This window comes from Chrysochloris asiatica, unplaced genomic scaffold (genome assembly GCF_000296735.1).
Source record: "Chrysochloris asiatica unplaced genomic scaffold, ChrAsi1.0 scaffold00220, whole genome shotgun sequence".
Classification (NCBI taxonomy): Eukaryota; Metazoa; Chordata; class Mammalia; order Afrosoricida; family Chrysochloridae; genus Chrysochloris; species Chrysochloris asiatica.
The window spans coordinates 3961874-3978177 of record NW_006408738.1 but is presented as its reverse complement, the minus strand read 5'-3'; the positions used below and the strand labels follow the sequence as shown (position 1 = coordinate 3978177).

General features: G+C 41.6%; 1 protein-coding gene across 1 annotated transcript in view; it reads right to left on the bottom strand.

The window, feature by feature from the left end:
- Positions 1-16304, bottom strand: part of CCDC138 (coiled-coil domain containing 138) — a 98875-nt gene that overhangs the window by 30896 nt on the left and 51675 nt on the right. The window contains exon 13 of the mRNA XM_006873045.1: positions 14721-14897. Within this exon, the coding sequence (XP_006873107.1) occupies positions 14721-14897 (177 nt within the window). The remainder of the gene's footprint in view (positions 1-14720; positions 14898-16304) is intronic.

The following is a 16304-nucleotide window of genomic DNA, read 5'->3' as shown; positions in this document are numbered from 1 at the left end:
TCTATTCTAAGATTAATGAGACTAAATTTTAAATGGCAATAGTGGCTTGACAAACCATCCAGCAAGGGGCAGAGATTCAGCATATGTAGTTCTTCAAAAACCCCCACAGCAAATGCTGAGCTTTCCTATTTCATCCTTGCTGTTGGTTACCAAGACAACAGCAGTATCTCTTCTTCTGTAAACTTCTTTTTGGCAGCTTCTAAACAGGTCTTACCCTTCTTCTGGCAGGGAGACCAGCAGGTCAGAAGACGTCCAGGGGGCAGATGTGGTCCCAGCCATCACTGGCAAACTCTGTGCTGAAGCTCAATCACTCAAGGTTTCTAGTCACTGTCATTTCCCATCATTGCGTCCCTCAAGTTTGGAGATTTGAGATGCTATTCCTCCCAGGAGCTAACTACAAGTAGCTCGCCAAGTAAAGGAGAGAGAGTTGGCGGCACTTGGTGCTTGCCTCAGGCAGTTGCTGAGCCAGAAAGAGATGCTCTTAAATAATGCCCTTCTTTCTCCTTCCAGCTCCAAGATATTATCAGCCTATCAAGGGAACAACAGGAGATACTGGTGCATTGTTTAAAATGGCACTGGGGAAATGCCTGAGGGTGAGTCATAAATTATCCGCACTCCAGTTACATTAAAACACCCATCCACATCCACAGCTGATGACAACACTGAGCGTGCACGTGAAAGGATTCTGTCGAACAGACTAGTAACAGTGGATTAAGTATGTGGCAAATCAGCCCTGGCTCTGCCCTGAAATAATCCACGGCAGACTGGGTTTCAAAAAGTGTGTACGTGAGTTGGTACCAAAAGAACTCATGGGAGAGCACAAACAAAAGTGTCTGGACATCTGTTTGGACCGATACTCAAAGGAAAGTACAGGTTTCTTTAGAAGAATCGTTCGTTACTGGTAACGAGACATGGATTCATCACAGCGAGTCTGAGAATAAAAGGCAGAGTATAGAATGGAAACATCCTCAATCGCCGACCAAGAAAAAGTCCAAAAGTCAACCATGAGATGGAAACCTGATGCTTACAGTCTTCTGGGATTCTCAAGGTCCAGGATTGGAACACTATCAGGAACAAGGTTCAACAATCAATAGTGCTCCTTAGAGTGAGATTCTCACTGAAGAGCTGAAGCCAAACCTTCAGATTAAACACAGGACTGCTCTCCAAGGGCCTTGTGATCCTGCATGACAGTGCACATCCACACACCTCTGCCCACACTGTGGACATTCTGCAAAAACTTTCTTTTGAGGTGTTAAAGCATCCGCCCTACAGTCCTGATCTTGCTCCATCAGACTTTCAGCTGTTTGGTCCTCTGAAAGCAGCCCTTTGAGGATGGAGATTCACCTCTGATGAAGTAAAGACAGCGGTGCATTCGTAGCTTGTAGCTCAGCCTGGAACACTTTCAAATAAGGGAATATGAAAGTTTATTGACAGATGGACAAAGCATATTGAGATTATCTCAAAAAAGGATGTATTTGTCTTTTCTAAAAGTTGCTTAAATGCTACAGCCAGAGTGTGGATAATTTCTGACTCAAAACAATGTGAATAAATATTGTTAACATGTAAAGCAAGCTTTCATGCAAGTTGAGGACACCTGTTACAATCCCACTGTGCTCCTTCCGGTCTTCTCCATCACACATTTTCAAGAAATATCAGGGTACTTGGGTTTTCTGAAAACCTACAACTTTCCACTGAATGGATGTTTCTGAGTTGGAAAAAGAAGCAACATAATCAGCTCTCTCAGTAACTAACTAGCTACATGAGTTTAGTTCACGATCCATGAGTTGGACCCCCTACCTGTGTGTCCTAATAGAGGTTCTCACGGAACCTGAGCAGTAGATGGAGAATGTAAGAGAAATGAGTTCGAGCCCTGAGAGTCAGTAAACCAGTAACCCTGAGACGGACAGATCCTCGTATATAAAGTGAGAGGGATGCAGCAAACAGGTACATTTCTATAAAATCCTGAGGGCTGGTGTTACAACTATCAACTGTTTACTTATTCACATATACTGTTAGTATCTATAGGAAAGAGATAAATTCTTTCTAAGTTGGTATTTTATAAATACCTGAAATTGGTCCATAAATCTAGATTGAAGATGACGATGAAGAAACCAAAGACAGTGGTGCATTTGTGGCTTGCAGTTTGGCCTAAAACATTTTTTTAATAAGGGAACATGAACCTTTGTTGACAGACAGACAAAGCGTATAGAAAAGTGAGGAAATTATGTTGAGGGGTGTGAAGAAACCCTGTTCTACTCCTCTTAGCTACACTTGAGAGTGAACATTTGTTTCATACAAGTTTATCAAATGCTTCAAAAGTTTGCTCAAGACTTAGCAAAACAGAAACACACATGAACTTAAGAGTACTGGTCGTGGTGGTGGTTATGTACCGTGGAGTCGGTTCTGACTCAGAGTGACCCTGCACAGGGTTTCCAAGGCTGTAGTAAATCTTTACGGGAGCAGAATGCCTCATGTTTCTCCCACAGAACAGCTGGTAGTTTTGAAAGACTGCCGATAATCACAAATCTTTAAACAACTTCAAGAGAAATGGGTTTAAAAAGTGATTTTAAATTCTAGTTACAGTAAATTGGTATGTTAAATGAGTTAGTTCAATTTATCCTTCAATCATAAATATAGATATTGAATATATGTAAGATGTAAACACTGCCAAAAACGTGATTACAGTAGTGAACCTTGGAAGAAGGAAGAGGGCAGGAGGAAGGAGCAGGGAGGACCTCAGGCGTGTGTCACACCAGGGCTGTGGTGCTCAGAAAAGGACAAGAATCTGCCCTTGGTTCCCATAAAGCAGTGAGACCTCTACACAACGCAGGGACTAGATACAGGCTGTCTAGTCTATAACACTGAAACGAATAAATCTTTGTCCCCCACTCTACAGCAAGACAGACTGCTATCTTCCCTGAACAGTCTGGAAAGGGAAGCAGGGAGGGAAAAATAGTTTGCTCTCAGAAATCACCGTACAGGCCTGTGGGGTCCGGGGCTGTTGCAGTGAACCGTCAAGTCACTTCTTACTGATGGTGACCCTACTACAGGACAGAACAGAAGACTATCCTCAAAAGGCCTTTCTACACCACGGAGTGCCTGGTGAGCTTCCACCTCTGACCTCTCAGGTAGCAGTCAAGTGCTTAACCACTGCACTACTAGGGTTCCTCCTGTCCTGTGTGTTAGTTGATATTCATGCTAATACATACATACAGTAGCTACCCTAGTAGCGGAGTGGGTACGTGTCAGGCTGCTAACTTCAAGGTCGGCAGTTCGAAACTACCAGCCGTTCCGTGGGAGAAAGATGAGACTTTCTGCTCCTGTAAAGACTTAAAGCCTCAGAAACCCTGCACAAGGTCGCTATGGGTCAGAACCGACTCCGTGGCACATCACCACCACCACCACCCCAAATATACACAGTAAAGAACATATACAGAGTCGACTCTAACTCAGAGCCACCCTATATAGATACAGTACAGAACATATATGGAGTTGACTCTAACTCAGAGCCATGCTAGGGTTTCTGGGACAGGACATCTTTCCAGAGGCAGACAGCCTCATCTTCCTCCCACAGAACCGCTGGTGGGTTCCACCATCCAAGCTGTGGGATGAGAAGTCCAGTGCTAACCCTATGGCATCCAAATTCAATTTAATAAGCAGGGAAGATTGGAAAGCAGAGAGTAAGGGAAAAAATTTTTAAAAGTTGGAAAGAAGAAAAGTCTACATATATCAGTTATTAAAGTAAATCACAATAAATTCACTTGTTAAAAGACATTCTCAAATATAGATCCATATACAACCTAGCTACAAACTGTGAGAGACAGAATCATAATGACATAAAAAGGTGCAAAGCTAAAGGCTGGAGACGAGACGCGCTGTCAGGTCCGTTTGAACCACAAGCTCTGTGATTCAAACCCATCGCCCACTTCTTAGAACCCTACACAGGGTCTCTGAGACGCAGAACTGACTCGAAAGAACTTAACAACAACAGATGAATAGTAATAAAAAGGAAGCTGGTTCAAATATGTCAACATCAAATAAAGTAAACTTTAAAAGGAAAATCACTTAAAGGATAAAAAAAGATTACTTGAAGGATTGTTTCCCAAAAATAATCTCGAACCTCGTGTTAGTATCAAGTTGTTAAAAAGTCTATATAGAAAAAAAGAGAGCAAACTAAGTCCCAAGCTATCCAAAGGAAGGAAATAACGTAAATTAAAGTATAAATAAATAAACGGGAGAACAGAAAACAGAATCAACAAAACCAGAAGTTGGGTTTTTGACAAGATCAATAAAACTGACAAACCTTTACCTAAAATGACAAGAAAACAAAGAAGATACAAATAGCTGAAATCAGAAATGAAAGTGGGGACATTCAACTGACCATACAGAACTACCAAGGAAAGAGAATATGTAACGTACATACTAACAAATGAGATCATTTCAATGAAGTGGGTAAATTCCTAGAAACACTACGAAGTTTCATGGTGGTAATGCAACTTGTCTTGATTGTCCAAGTTCCCACGGGATCTAACCCATGGACAGTCTACAGACATTATTTGAATGAAATAAACCTGTTTCCTTATTTTCCTACAATAAACACTCAGTACTTAAACAATAAAGGAATATTACGATTGTGTTGTTGTTGTGTCATGTCGAATCAGATTCAAAGCAGCCAGGCAAAGGGTTGCTGAGGAACAGCTGGTGGATTTGAAATGCCAACCTTCTGACTCAAAGCAACCTTGCTGTTCAGTGCCTCTCCTACAGCACCACACCAGAAGTCCATGTTACGACTGCAACGATGTAAGACACGTAACAGGACAGTATGCAAGTTACAAATGTCATGTTAACATGGTAGAATTAGCCTCGGAAACCCTGTACAGGGTCGCTATGAGTCGGAACAAACTCCACGGCACATAACAACAACAACAAACTATTATTAAAGTTTTTGGCTTTTTTTAAGTTTGTATTGTGAATTGAATGCAAGTTTACAGGGCAGATCATCAGTTTTATATTCAACAAATCATAAGCCTTGTTTCATGACAATGACTATAATCCCCCCATGTACCATCAGAGAACAGTTATTTTTCTCTGTATTTTTAGCTTCTTAAAAAACACTCAGGCATATCTAATAGTTTAAAACAATCAAAGGGCACATTCTACAAGTCTGCCTTCCGGCCGCCAGCACATAGTCTTTCTCTTTGCATGAGTCTAGAGTCTTCAGCTGCTCCTAAATCCAACTCTGGCTTCGCTGCTTCTCTGGATAAGGTCCTGCATTCCGCTTGTGCTCTTCTCCCTTGATGGTCCTAGGGTCCTTTGTTTCTGGACTGTAAGATTAACTACTCCCCCATTTTTTATACAAAACTTCTACTTTACAGTTGTGACACTCACAGTTAGTCATAACTATTACTCACTATTGAATCATAAGAATCTTACCCCATCTCCTTTCACCAGACCCATCTAGACAAGATGAAAACTATTCAATGGGGATTCTACCTTCCCCCACAAGTTATTAAACTAAACTCCCTCTTGAAACCTTGTAAGCCAGTCACTTCATGCCTTTATCGCCCCCTCATTTTAGGTAGCCAGTGTCTAAGTTGCCCGTCCCTATCTACCTTGTCTACAGAGGGGATAGCATTGATACTTGATGTGAAGACTCTTTCCCTCTCTGTTGGTATTTAGAGTTATTACCTCCCTGAGTATAGGTCAAGTTCATCAACTTGTAGCAATTTACCTGCGTTTCCTGTATCAAAAATTTTATTATTTTTTTAATCTTCTTCTAGTTGAGTTCTGATTATCAAGCCATCAAGGCTAAGTCAAATGGGTACTTGTGCACCTCCCCTCACTTCATATCAGCTGGATGCTTCACTCTCAGCTCTAGCCCTCTGTGGCTGTGTCCTTGTCCATGGGCTCAAGTGTCCCCAGGTCTCACCATACTTTGGACCAACCAGCCCTTCCTCTTCTCTCTCTCATCTCCAGGTCAACAGGAGTCTATGGAATGTGGCTGAACTCAGTCCATTTCTTCATTGCTGACTTTCCCCCTCTTCCACTCACCAGTAGACCAATGTGGTCGCCAACAAGCTTACATGCCTGCTCTTGTGTTCCCTTTGAGTTTCAGTCTTAGCAGGGAGTTTGTCCTGAAGGAACTTGTTTGCTTGCCTTGATGGCTTCCTGGTGAACAGCTTGCTTATTCTTGTAATAGCCAGTCATGCTGACAGTTTGGTTTTGGGTTTTTCCTGATGATCTTTCTTTGAAAATGTATCTTCTGTCGCACTAGGTGTTCCAGGTATTATTAAAGTTTTGAAAATACTATATAGTCTTCAGTTATTAAAAATAAATCTTCCAGTGAAATAGCAGCCACAACTCGTAAGTAAGTTTGTCGCACTGGGGTGGCTTGCGTGTTGCTGTGATGCTGGAAGCTATGCCCACAGGGTCACCCGTGGTGGTCAGGTTTCAGCTGAGCTTCCAGAGTAAGACAGACTAGCAATTCATGACTCGTAATATGGGTGCACGGAAATACCACATCGAAAATTTCCCTGCATGTTTTATTCTTGCTTTAATCTCTTTACCAATAAAAAAATTAAAGAATGACAAAAAACTTTTTTTTTTTTTTTTTTTCTTTTTGTTTTAGTTAAAAAAGGACTAAATGATTCTGACCAAATGAATAAAATTAAAATTCAATGAAAAACTGTACTGTGCCAACTGTGGAATACGGCTAAATGTACAAATAAGTTCTAGAAAGAAAAGCACGGTCTGAATGCATAGAACATGGTCAAAGTATTTGATGAGTCTTGGCTACCTTTAACTAGTATAGTAAGTTTATTTTTAACACATACTGAAAGACAGAACTTTAACAGAGCTCAAATATGTTCCTTTGCAAAATCTCCATTTTCTTATATTTCAATATTTCACACAGGTGTATGACAGTTGTGTCTGCATCTGTCTGTACACAACTTTGTAAACACGCAAATCTAACCATGTGACAAACGAGAGAAGAGCTACTCATGGAAAGTAGCTGTAGATGAACAGATGGAACGCAAATGTCCCATCTTATTCTGAACTGTATGACTAGTTTATTTTCCTTACGACTTCGTAGTTGTCTGCATTTCTATTGTGTGTTTTTTTTAGTAAAAATAACTTTTACATTTTTACAAAAGAAATAAGGTTTGTAAAGTGTACTCAAACACATTACTGCCTTTTAAATGCTAAAACTGGCACCTTACCTAGACAAGACAGTTTCTAGGCTGCACAAGAGAATAAACTAAATTATGCAAACTTAAATCCCTGGAATTAAAGTAAGTTTGACAAGAAAAGGTAAGTATTCTTTGCTACGAAAACAACACTCAATTCTTATAGAGTGAGACCCAGACAAATGCGTAACGGCGCTCACTGCAGACAGGAAAAAGAACAGGAAAGCACAGAGTAATTGTCTAAATGCAACACTTTTAGGTTCTTACATGGTACAGTCTTGCTCTAAAAACACATATAATCATACGTCTACAATCTAAAAGCATTAAAAATTGCTCATAACATACATATGACTATAAATCAATGTGCAGATCTTTAATTGACACTCAATGAAAGGCATTTTAGCAGTTTAAATAAAAACTGTAACAACACAGCTAATAACACTTCTTATACTTCCAAAAATCCATCTCTGGGGGAAGCATACAAGGGAGTAAGACAAAAACCCAACAACACCCAACTCCGCAGCAGCTCCACACCCGGTACCCTTGGAGATGGGGCCTGGGGCTTCTCACAGTGTCTGCTGACGAGTCACCGCGCACGCCCAAACTACACAAACACATGCAGATAGATGCTTCTGTTATTAATGTATCAGACATAAAATCACATGCACATACTCCTTCACACACTCGTGTATATATACATACTTGTCTTATTTGTTACAAAAAACACTTTCCTTTTCCTGGTAGCGTAGTGGATTAGGAGGTGAGCTCAGAAAAAGATGAGGCTTTTTGCTCCCATAAAGATTTACAGTCTTGAACACTCTGTACTCACGTGTCACCGTGAGTTGGACCCGACGTGTTAGTGTTAGACAACAACTCCTCACTAAAGTCCTTATGCAACCCCGCCCATCTCTGACAATACAGACAAATCTACTCTCCACTTTCTCCTAGTAGCAGGGTGCAGCTAAGGGCCAGCCATGTGGAGCCAGTCTCCTGGGTGGACACACAGCAGCGCTGGGCCTGCGGGTACTGGATTCTCACTGCGATGTGGCCTGAGGCCCTACCTATGAACACTGCTCAGGGTAACACAGAAGTAGACAGAGAGGTACCGGAGAGAACACACAGCGTGTGGAAGGAACGCGTGTGCCTCCTGATATCCCAAAGTGAATCAGACTGGGCTTGAAGCCTCCTGCAGGGAGCTGGAGCCTCTGTAACTCTCCGGACCCTGAGGGCCGAGAAGTGTGGGGATCCGGACCTCGGGGTTTGGCAGGGGCAGGAGGGGAGTCCTTCTCTTGGAAGCTCGGGGCCTTCCGGTCACAAAGGCGGGCTCTCGGCAGCCTTCTCGTCTCTATTACTCTTTCTCTACAGAACAGTCCGTCACTGGACTTGTTACAATGATGAGAACATCAGTTAATCTCAGCTACTGTTATTTCTATGATCATATTTTCTAAATAAATTAAAAAACAATTTTTAATCAGGCAAATGGATGGTCTGAAAATAGAAAGAAAAAAATCCTCCCTTTTTGCATAGCACCAACTTTCATGTACGAACCTGGTGACTGTCAGGACGTCAGGGTGTCAGTAAGTCAGCACTTAGCATACAGAGGTTTCAGGCTGCACTAAAACTGATTTAAAATTGTCTTTAATTTCTGCCGTAATGGTTCACTGATGTCAGCTGGTGAACTGAGTAACCCTGGGATACGCCTTCCAACACCTCGCTCCAAGGATGGCTTCTGAGGAACTACCAATGCTCTGAAACACGAGGCCTCACACACAGCCACATGCCAACTGGCTGGGTGAAAATGTTGTTGTTGTTAAGTGCCGTCGAGTCGGTTCCGACCCATAGCGACCCTGTGTAGGGTTTCCAAGGAGCAGCTGGTGAGCTTGAACCACCAACCCAGCAGTTCAAATGGCTTTGCAGTCTGCTGCATTAGCCACAGTGCCACACCAGGACTTCCATCCACAAATCAATTCTACATACGTCTCTTTTTTAACAACTCTAATAGTGAGCTTTAAAAAAAGAGAGAGAATGTAGAAATTATGTAGAAAGTGAAATATGCTTCCCATTTCACACTTGTTGTCAAGTGCTGTCAGGTTGGTTCCCACCCATAGCAACGCTGTATAGGGTTTCCAAGGAGCAGCTGCTGAGCTTGAACCACCGACTTTGGGGTTCAAACCGGCATTGCATGCCAGCGCATTAACCCACAATGCAAGCCCAGGACTCCATCTCACACTTAAGAGAAAATGAGAAAACCCATCATGGAGAGAATACTTGGTATTCATTCACCAGTCAAAGAATCCGGACCAATGTCAGGTGTCAGGGTTACACTTCAAATGGAAAAGATGCCAAATCATGAAGACATACACTTCACTCAGATAACATCTATCTTCTAAAAGTTTCCCATCAATAAAAACAACGTTTTCAACGCCATCAACAGTAAGTGAGCTGCTGTGCCATGGACCCTGAGTCCCGGAAGCCCCCTGGGAGCTCCCTGGGAGCCCCCCGCAGTCTCAGTGGTTGTAATTTCAGAACAAGGTTGCCAGGTCTTTCTTCTGAGGCATCTTTGGGTAGTTGTGACCTTTAACCTTTCAATTAGCAGCGGAATGTATAAACTATCTGCACCACTGAGGAATGTCTTTATTTAATTTTAGCTTAGGAGTTGAGAGTAACCTAACAGAGATAATCCAATGTGAATGGACTAGAAACCTGTTGACCACCTAACACGAGATCTTTCTGCAAATGGGACTTGTAGAGGGTCATGGCGTTATTTCACCCAAGTAGGTCTGTATTTTCTAAAAACTATTTAGTCTTCCTTTGAATACAAGGATAAAGATTTCACTTATGCTAGATATACTCAGACAAGCTTGTTTCTGATGAACAGTCAGGCAGGATTTGCGTTTTCTATTTATATATATTAAAAAAATCCTGTACAAGAGGTTGGAAACGTAGCCATTTAAGCAATAATATTGGTTCTCTATGCCTCAGTTTACAAAGTTCACTTTTCTTATATCAGTAAACCTCAGGAACAGTTATCTGGGAAACCAGAAATTCAATGCCGCAGCAGTTACAAATTGCTAAAAAATAGTCACAAAATACGTCAAAGAGATTTCATCGTAACAGTTAACAATTTAGAGTTGCAGAAAGAAAACAACTAGAAAACTCATCACTTGATAAGGTAAAATGAGTTTTTATATCTAGAGTCACGACTTCGCTCCTAGTCTCTGTTTTACTTCTACTTAGCTGAGAAGTTACTTACTGTTTCTAAGTCTCAGTTTCCCAGCAGGCCTCTTTTTTGCAGGGATGATATAAAGGAAAATTAAGGTTATCGATGAAAGTGAATTGAAAGTACAACACCATACACCCAAAAATAACTGCACCCATTCTTCACTTATCAACAAGGTTAAGTTCCAAAGACCAGGTCACAGTGTGATAAATAAGCAGTGTCAATGAGGAAACTGAGGGTTACTATATCAGATCACAGAGTCGACGATGATGATATTATTACAGAACTGTCAAACCACTGAGAATCACAGTCCAGATAAAGTGACACCTCATCGGTGTCATCACAGCATAGAATGCTCTAGACTCACACTTCGGCATCAGTTACTGCCAGGCGGATGTCATTCACGTGCAAAAGAGTCAGAGAGTTGGTTTCTGACTATTGCAACAGTTGCAGAATGTCAGGTTGACAATGTTGCCAATCAGGGAGCCGTAGGTGTAGTCAGAAAGCTTACGCACACTGACTACCACGTGTCTGTCAGTCTGTCACACTGTGCTGGCTGGTGTGTTGCTGAGAAGCTGGAGGCTATGTCACTGTACATTAAATCACCCATGGTGGACAGGTTTCAGACTAAGACAGACTGGGAAGGAAAGGCAGACTACGCTGGACTATTTAGTCACTGAAAACCTGTTAGGTAGTGGTGAAACACTGTTAAATATTGGTCAGAACACTGACCAAGTGGAAGGTCAGTGAAAAAGAGGAAGCCCCCTAACGAGGTGACGTGGCCCTGTGGCAGAAGCAATGGGTTCATGATGACAGTTGTGAGGACGCCACAGGACCAGGCAGGGTTTCCTTCTGTTGGGCTCGAGCTGACTGGATGGCACCAAAGCACAACAAGAAGCAGACTTTGGACACGGTCATTAAGGACTGACCCACAAGGGGCACCGAGTGACCCAGGGTGCTGACCCAGGGTGCTGACTACCACCATGAGTTTCCATTTAATGACACCTTGCTTTATATTTATAAACGCTGGGAAGGGAAGAGGAATAGGTAAAAAGGTAGAACGATCACAAATGAAAAAGAATTATTGAAATAAAAAAGTCAAGCTTGAGGTCCAAAAAACAATGCAAACTAAAGCAAATGAAAACATATATATTAAACTACCCTCTGCACACGTGCAGAAGTCCTGGGGTGGCACTGTACGATAAGAACTGGACCTTTAAGACCAGTAACCCTATACGGGTTTTGCTATGAGTCAGAACAGACTCAACAGCACTTAACGACAGCACGTATTTATGGAGTCCTGGTGTGGCAGTTTACGATAAGCACTGGACTGCTAACCACAATGTTGATGATTCAAGTCCACCAACCACTCCTCAGAAACACCATACAGGATCACTGAGTCAGAACCAACTCGACGGCACCTTCCAACAACAACATACATGCCTGTAGGAGCCCAGCTGGCACAGAGGGCTACGGATTGAGCTGCTAACTGCAAGGTCAGCACTTCCAAGTGGTTGAGGAAGTCAAGTCGACTTCAAGATAAAACAGATTGCTTTAAAAGAGGAAAGGAAAAATAAATTACAGGGTAACCTCAAAGAAGGATATATTAACATACAACCTTCACATCAAAATACAAAAGAGGGAGAGCAGCAAGATTTAGTAAACATTAATACAACAGAAATGAAAAGTAAAAGAAAACTCCAATAAAACTGAACTCAGCACAGAAAATAACGTGGAACCAAGAAACCAGCAGTATCGCAAAAAAACCAGCAAAATGACAGCAACCAATTAATAGCCATCGATAATGACACGAATGCAGAGGGATTCAACGCACCAGTCAAGAGACACAGACTAGCAGAATGGATACAAACCCAGAAAGAACCCTTCAATATGCTGTCTACAAGAGACACAAAAAGGAGACTAAAAATCTAAAGGAGGAAAAAATATACACCAAGCTAACGGCAGTGAAAAATGAGGGGAGGCCATTTTAATCTCTGATAAAAGAGGCTTTCAGGCAAAATCCAGCTTAAGAGACAAAGAAGGACATTATATCAGAATTCAGGGGTCAATTGAACAAGAGGATATTATTGTAACAAGTATCTATTCTCCTAATGAAGCAGCAGTCAGAAAATCAAAGGATGTATTGCATTAGGCCAATCTGCTGCACAAGACCTTTTTAAAATGTTGGAGAGCAAAGATGTCAGCTTGAGGACTAAGGTGCGCCTGACCCAAGTAATGGTATTTTCAATAACCTCATATGTATGCGAAAGCTGGACAGTGAATAAGGAAGATTGTAGAAGAATTGATGCTTTTGAGTTATGGTGTTGGAGAAGAATATTGAAAGTGCCATGGGCTGTCAAAAGAACCAACAGACCTCTGTTGGAAAAAGTGCAGCCAGAGTGCTCCTTGGAGGCCAAGATGACCAAACTTCATCTCTCATACTTCGGACATATTGTCAGGAAGGACCAGTTGCTGGAGAAGGATATCATGTTTGGTAGGGTGGAGGGTCAGCGAAAAAAAGGATGACCCCCCCACCCCCCAACGGGATGGACTGGCCTAGTGGCAGCATCGATGGACTCAAGCATGGCAACAGTAGTGAGGTTGGCCCAGGATCGGGCAGTGTTTCATTCTGCTGTGCATAATGTCGTGCTATGAGTCGGTACCAACTCGATGGCACCTAACAACAACAACCGTGAAAGTGTTTCAAAATACAGAAATCAAACTCTTAATAGAACTGAAGAATAAAGCACACAACTCTAAAGAAGCTCTGGTAGTGTAGTGGTTACAAGTCAGGCTGCTAACCTCAAGGTCCATAGTTCGAAACTACCAGCTGTTCCGCTGGAGAAAGATGAGGCTTTCTGCTCCCGTAAAGATTTACAGCCTCGGAAACCCTATGCAGCAGGGTCACTAAGAGTCAGAACCGACTCCACGGCTCATAATTACCACCACAATAATAGCAGGAGACTTTAATACAGCACTTTTGATGAAGGACATGACTAAAAAGTAACTCAACAGAGTCACAGAGGAACTAAACAACACGAACAAACACCTGGACCTCACAGATGTTTCCAGAACATTTAATCCAACAACAGCACAAGACACATTCTTCTCCAGTGCACAAGGAACATTCTCCAGAATAGACCATATGCTAGGCCACAAAGCAAACCTCAATTAATTAAAATATATATATATATATAATAAAGCATCTTCTCAGATCACAATGCTAAAAATTAGAAATCAACAAGAAGATTAAGGAATAAAAGTCAAATACATGGAAACTGAATAATACCTGCTTAAAAGCCACTGGGTAATTGAAGAAAAAGAAAAATGAAAAAAATTCCGAGAATCATACAAGAATGAAAACACAACATGCTAGAACCTTTGGGACACAGCAAACGCAGTACTAACAGGGCAGTTTATAGTAACACAGCCAACATCTCCAACGATCAGGGAAAAATAAACAAACAGCAAAGTTAAGAGCAGAAATAAATGAAACAGAAAACAAAAACAAAAGAAAGAATCACCAAGACAGGAAGTTGAGTCTTCAAAAGGATTTTAAAAATCGACAAACCATGGGCAAATGTAAGAGAAGAAAAGAAAGAGAAGATACAAATAACACAACGAAGACGATACGGGTGATATCACAGAGAGCCAACAGAAATAAAAGGAAAATAACAAACTATTACAAAGAACTGTACTCCAGAAAACTTGAAAATCTACAAGAAATGGACAAATTTCTAGAAACACAGGAAGAATACCAATAAACCTGCAAAACACCTCACTACGTGGATGAACCTTGAGGACACTGTGCTGAAATTAGTCAGTCAAAAAAGGATAAATATTTTATGAGACCAATGATGTCAGAAGAAAAGTATTTTTTGTAGATAAAAGACACATTTTGTGATGGTTACCACGGATGGGAAGGAAGGGAAAATTATTCACAGACTAGAGGGTGGACCCACGTTAACGTGGTGACTGGGAGGGCAGTATACAGCCAGGGGGAGGCTGGCAGAGGAAGTTAGCAGGAGACACGGGAAGGAGTCAAGGTGAAGAGAGGTCAACACTGCTAACTGATGGTATACGGAGGGGACTGTGATCATGGACATGAAACAGTGCATGGTTTTCTGAATGTAAAACTGATGCTTTGCTCTGCAAACCTTTACTCAAGTCACAGCGAAAATTCTCAAAAAGCATGCAAGCATTTCTGTTATAAAATGCAACTGTACCTTACATAGAGAGCCACAGACAAGTATTCAAAACAGGCGAGAATGGAAAAAAATGGCCTCACTTTGAGTTTTTTGTTTAAAACTTACTAGATTCCACTGTCATCTGAAGCAGTGTGTCGATGGCGTTGGAGAGGAGTCCTTTACTGGATATTCTGAGGTGACCCAACACGACGGGAATAGCCTGATAATCCAAAAACAAGGCTTTCCCTTCATCTGTCTTCAGGTCCAAGCAAAGAGAATCAAATGCCTGCGCCAGGTAATCAGCTGGAAAATATTAATATTTACATTAATATTAATATGGAAAATCAACTGCCATATCAGTTATCTAATCAGTAATCAGAAAAGCACAAAAAAGGGGAATGCCATTGCTTTAAAAATCCAAAAGAGAAACAAAAATTAAATGACAAGACATCAAAGACTAAATTTAGATTCTTTTTTGTCTAGCGAATTTCTTAGGACTCAGAAGCGTAAAGAGGGTGACTTACATTATGGGAACTTTCATTCAAACATCACAGATTGCAACACTTCAAAAACCAGTAACCTCCACTTCTTTATGATAGCAAGAAAAAACAACTGACATTTAATAGTAAATACCGCAAACAAAGCTGACCTTCCACTGTTGATTATACCACGACAGACTTCCAAAAATTTAAAGAGTATTATTACTGCTCTTTACAATCGTTTGTGAACTTGTATTTTTGTCGTTATTCCTTAGGAAACATTTACTTATTTCACATGTAACCTAACAGAAACTTGTCTCTGTGTTTTCTCATAGGGAACCCATTCGGCCACTCAACAACAACTTTAGAGAGCTGGAAATGTGCTGGTGGTAATCCTTGTTGCGATCTATGGCGGTGGGGATGTGCCGTGGAGTTGGTTCCGACTCAGTGACCCTGTAGAGGGTTTCTGAGGCTGTAAATCTTTATGGGAGCAGAAAGCCTCCTCTTTCTCTGGTGGAGCGGCTGGTAGATTCGAACTGCAGTCCACGACGTCACCAGGGCTTCCTTCTTGTGACGGACAGGCCATTAAAAGCGGCAGCAGGATTTCTGAATAATGACACAGGCTGGGTCAGAATCCCTAGAAGTGGACTTCACCGACGGCGCAGAGATGATGATGAAGCTTGTAAAGCGAGGACTGAGATCCCCTAACTTGATCAGAACAGCGCGAGTAAGGGTGCAGTTCAGAACATCACACATTCCAAGCTAGTATTCTTACAGCAGCTTTTAATTGCATGACATGTAAGATTTCTAGAACTCTCCTTTCACAGTAGTCTTTAAAGTAATACAACACTGGTCATGTTAGTCCAGTAACATTGAGGTACTGTTTCCAGTGAGGAGACTTTAAAAGGAGCATCTGAAGCTGCACTGAAGAGGTAACACGGGCCGTCTTCTCACCTCACGCTGCATTTCTACCTTGCTGTTTCAGTTCACAGAAAGAGCGAAATCATTTAAAACACTAGTTCTTAAGAATGAGGAACTGAGAATAACTTCCATGAAACTAAAATACACATGAAATAATTATAAGAAATTAAAATCTTTGCATTATCATGTTGTTGATGTTGTTGTTAAGCTGACTCGGTACCGACCCATACCGACCTTATGCACAGCATAATGAAACACTGCCCAGTCCAGGGCCAACCTCACTACTGTTGCCACACTTGAGACCACTGAT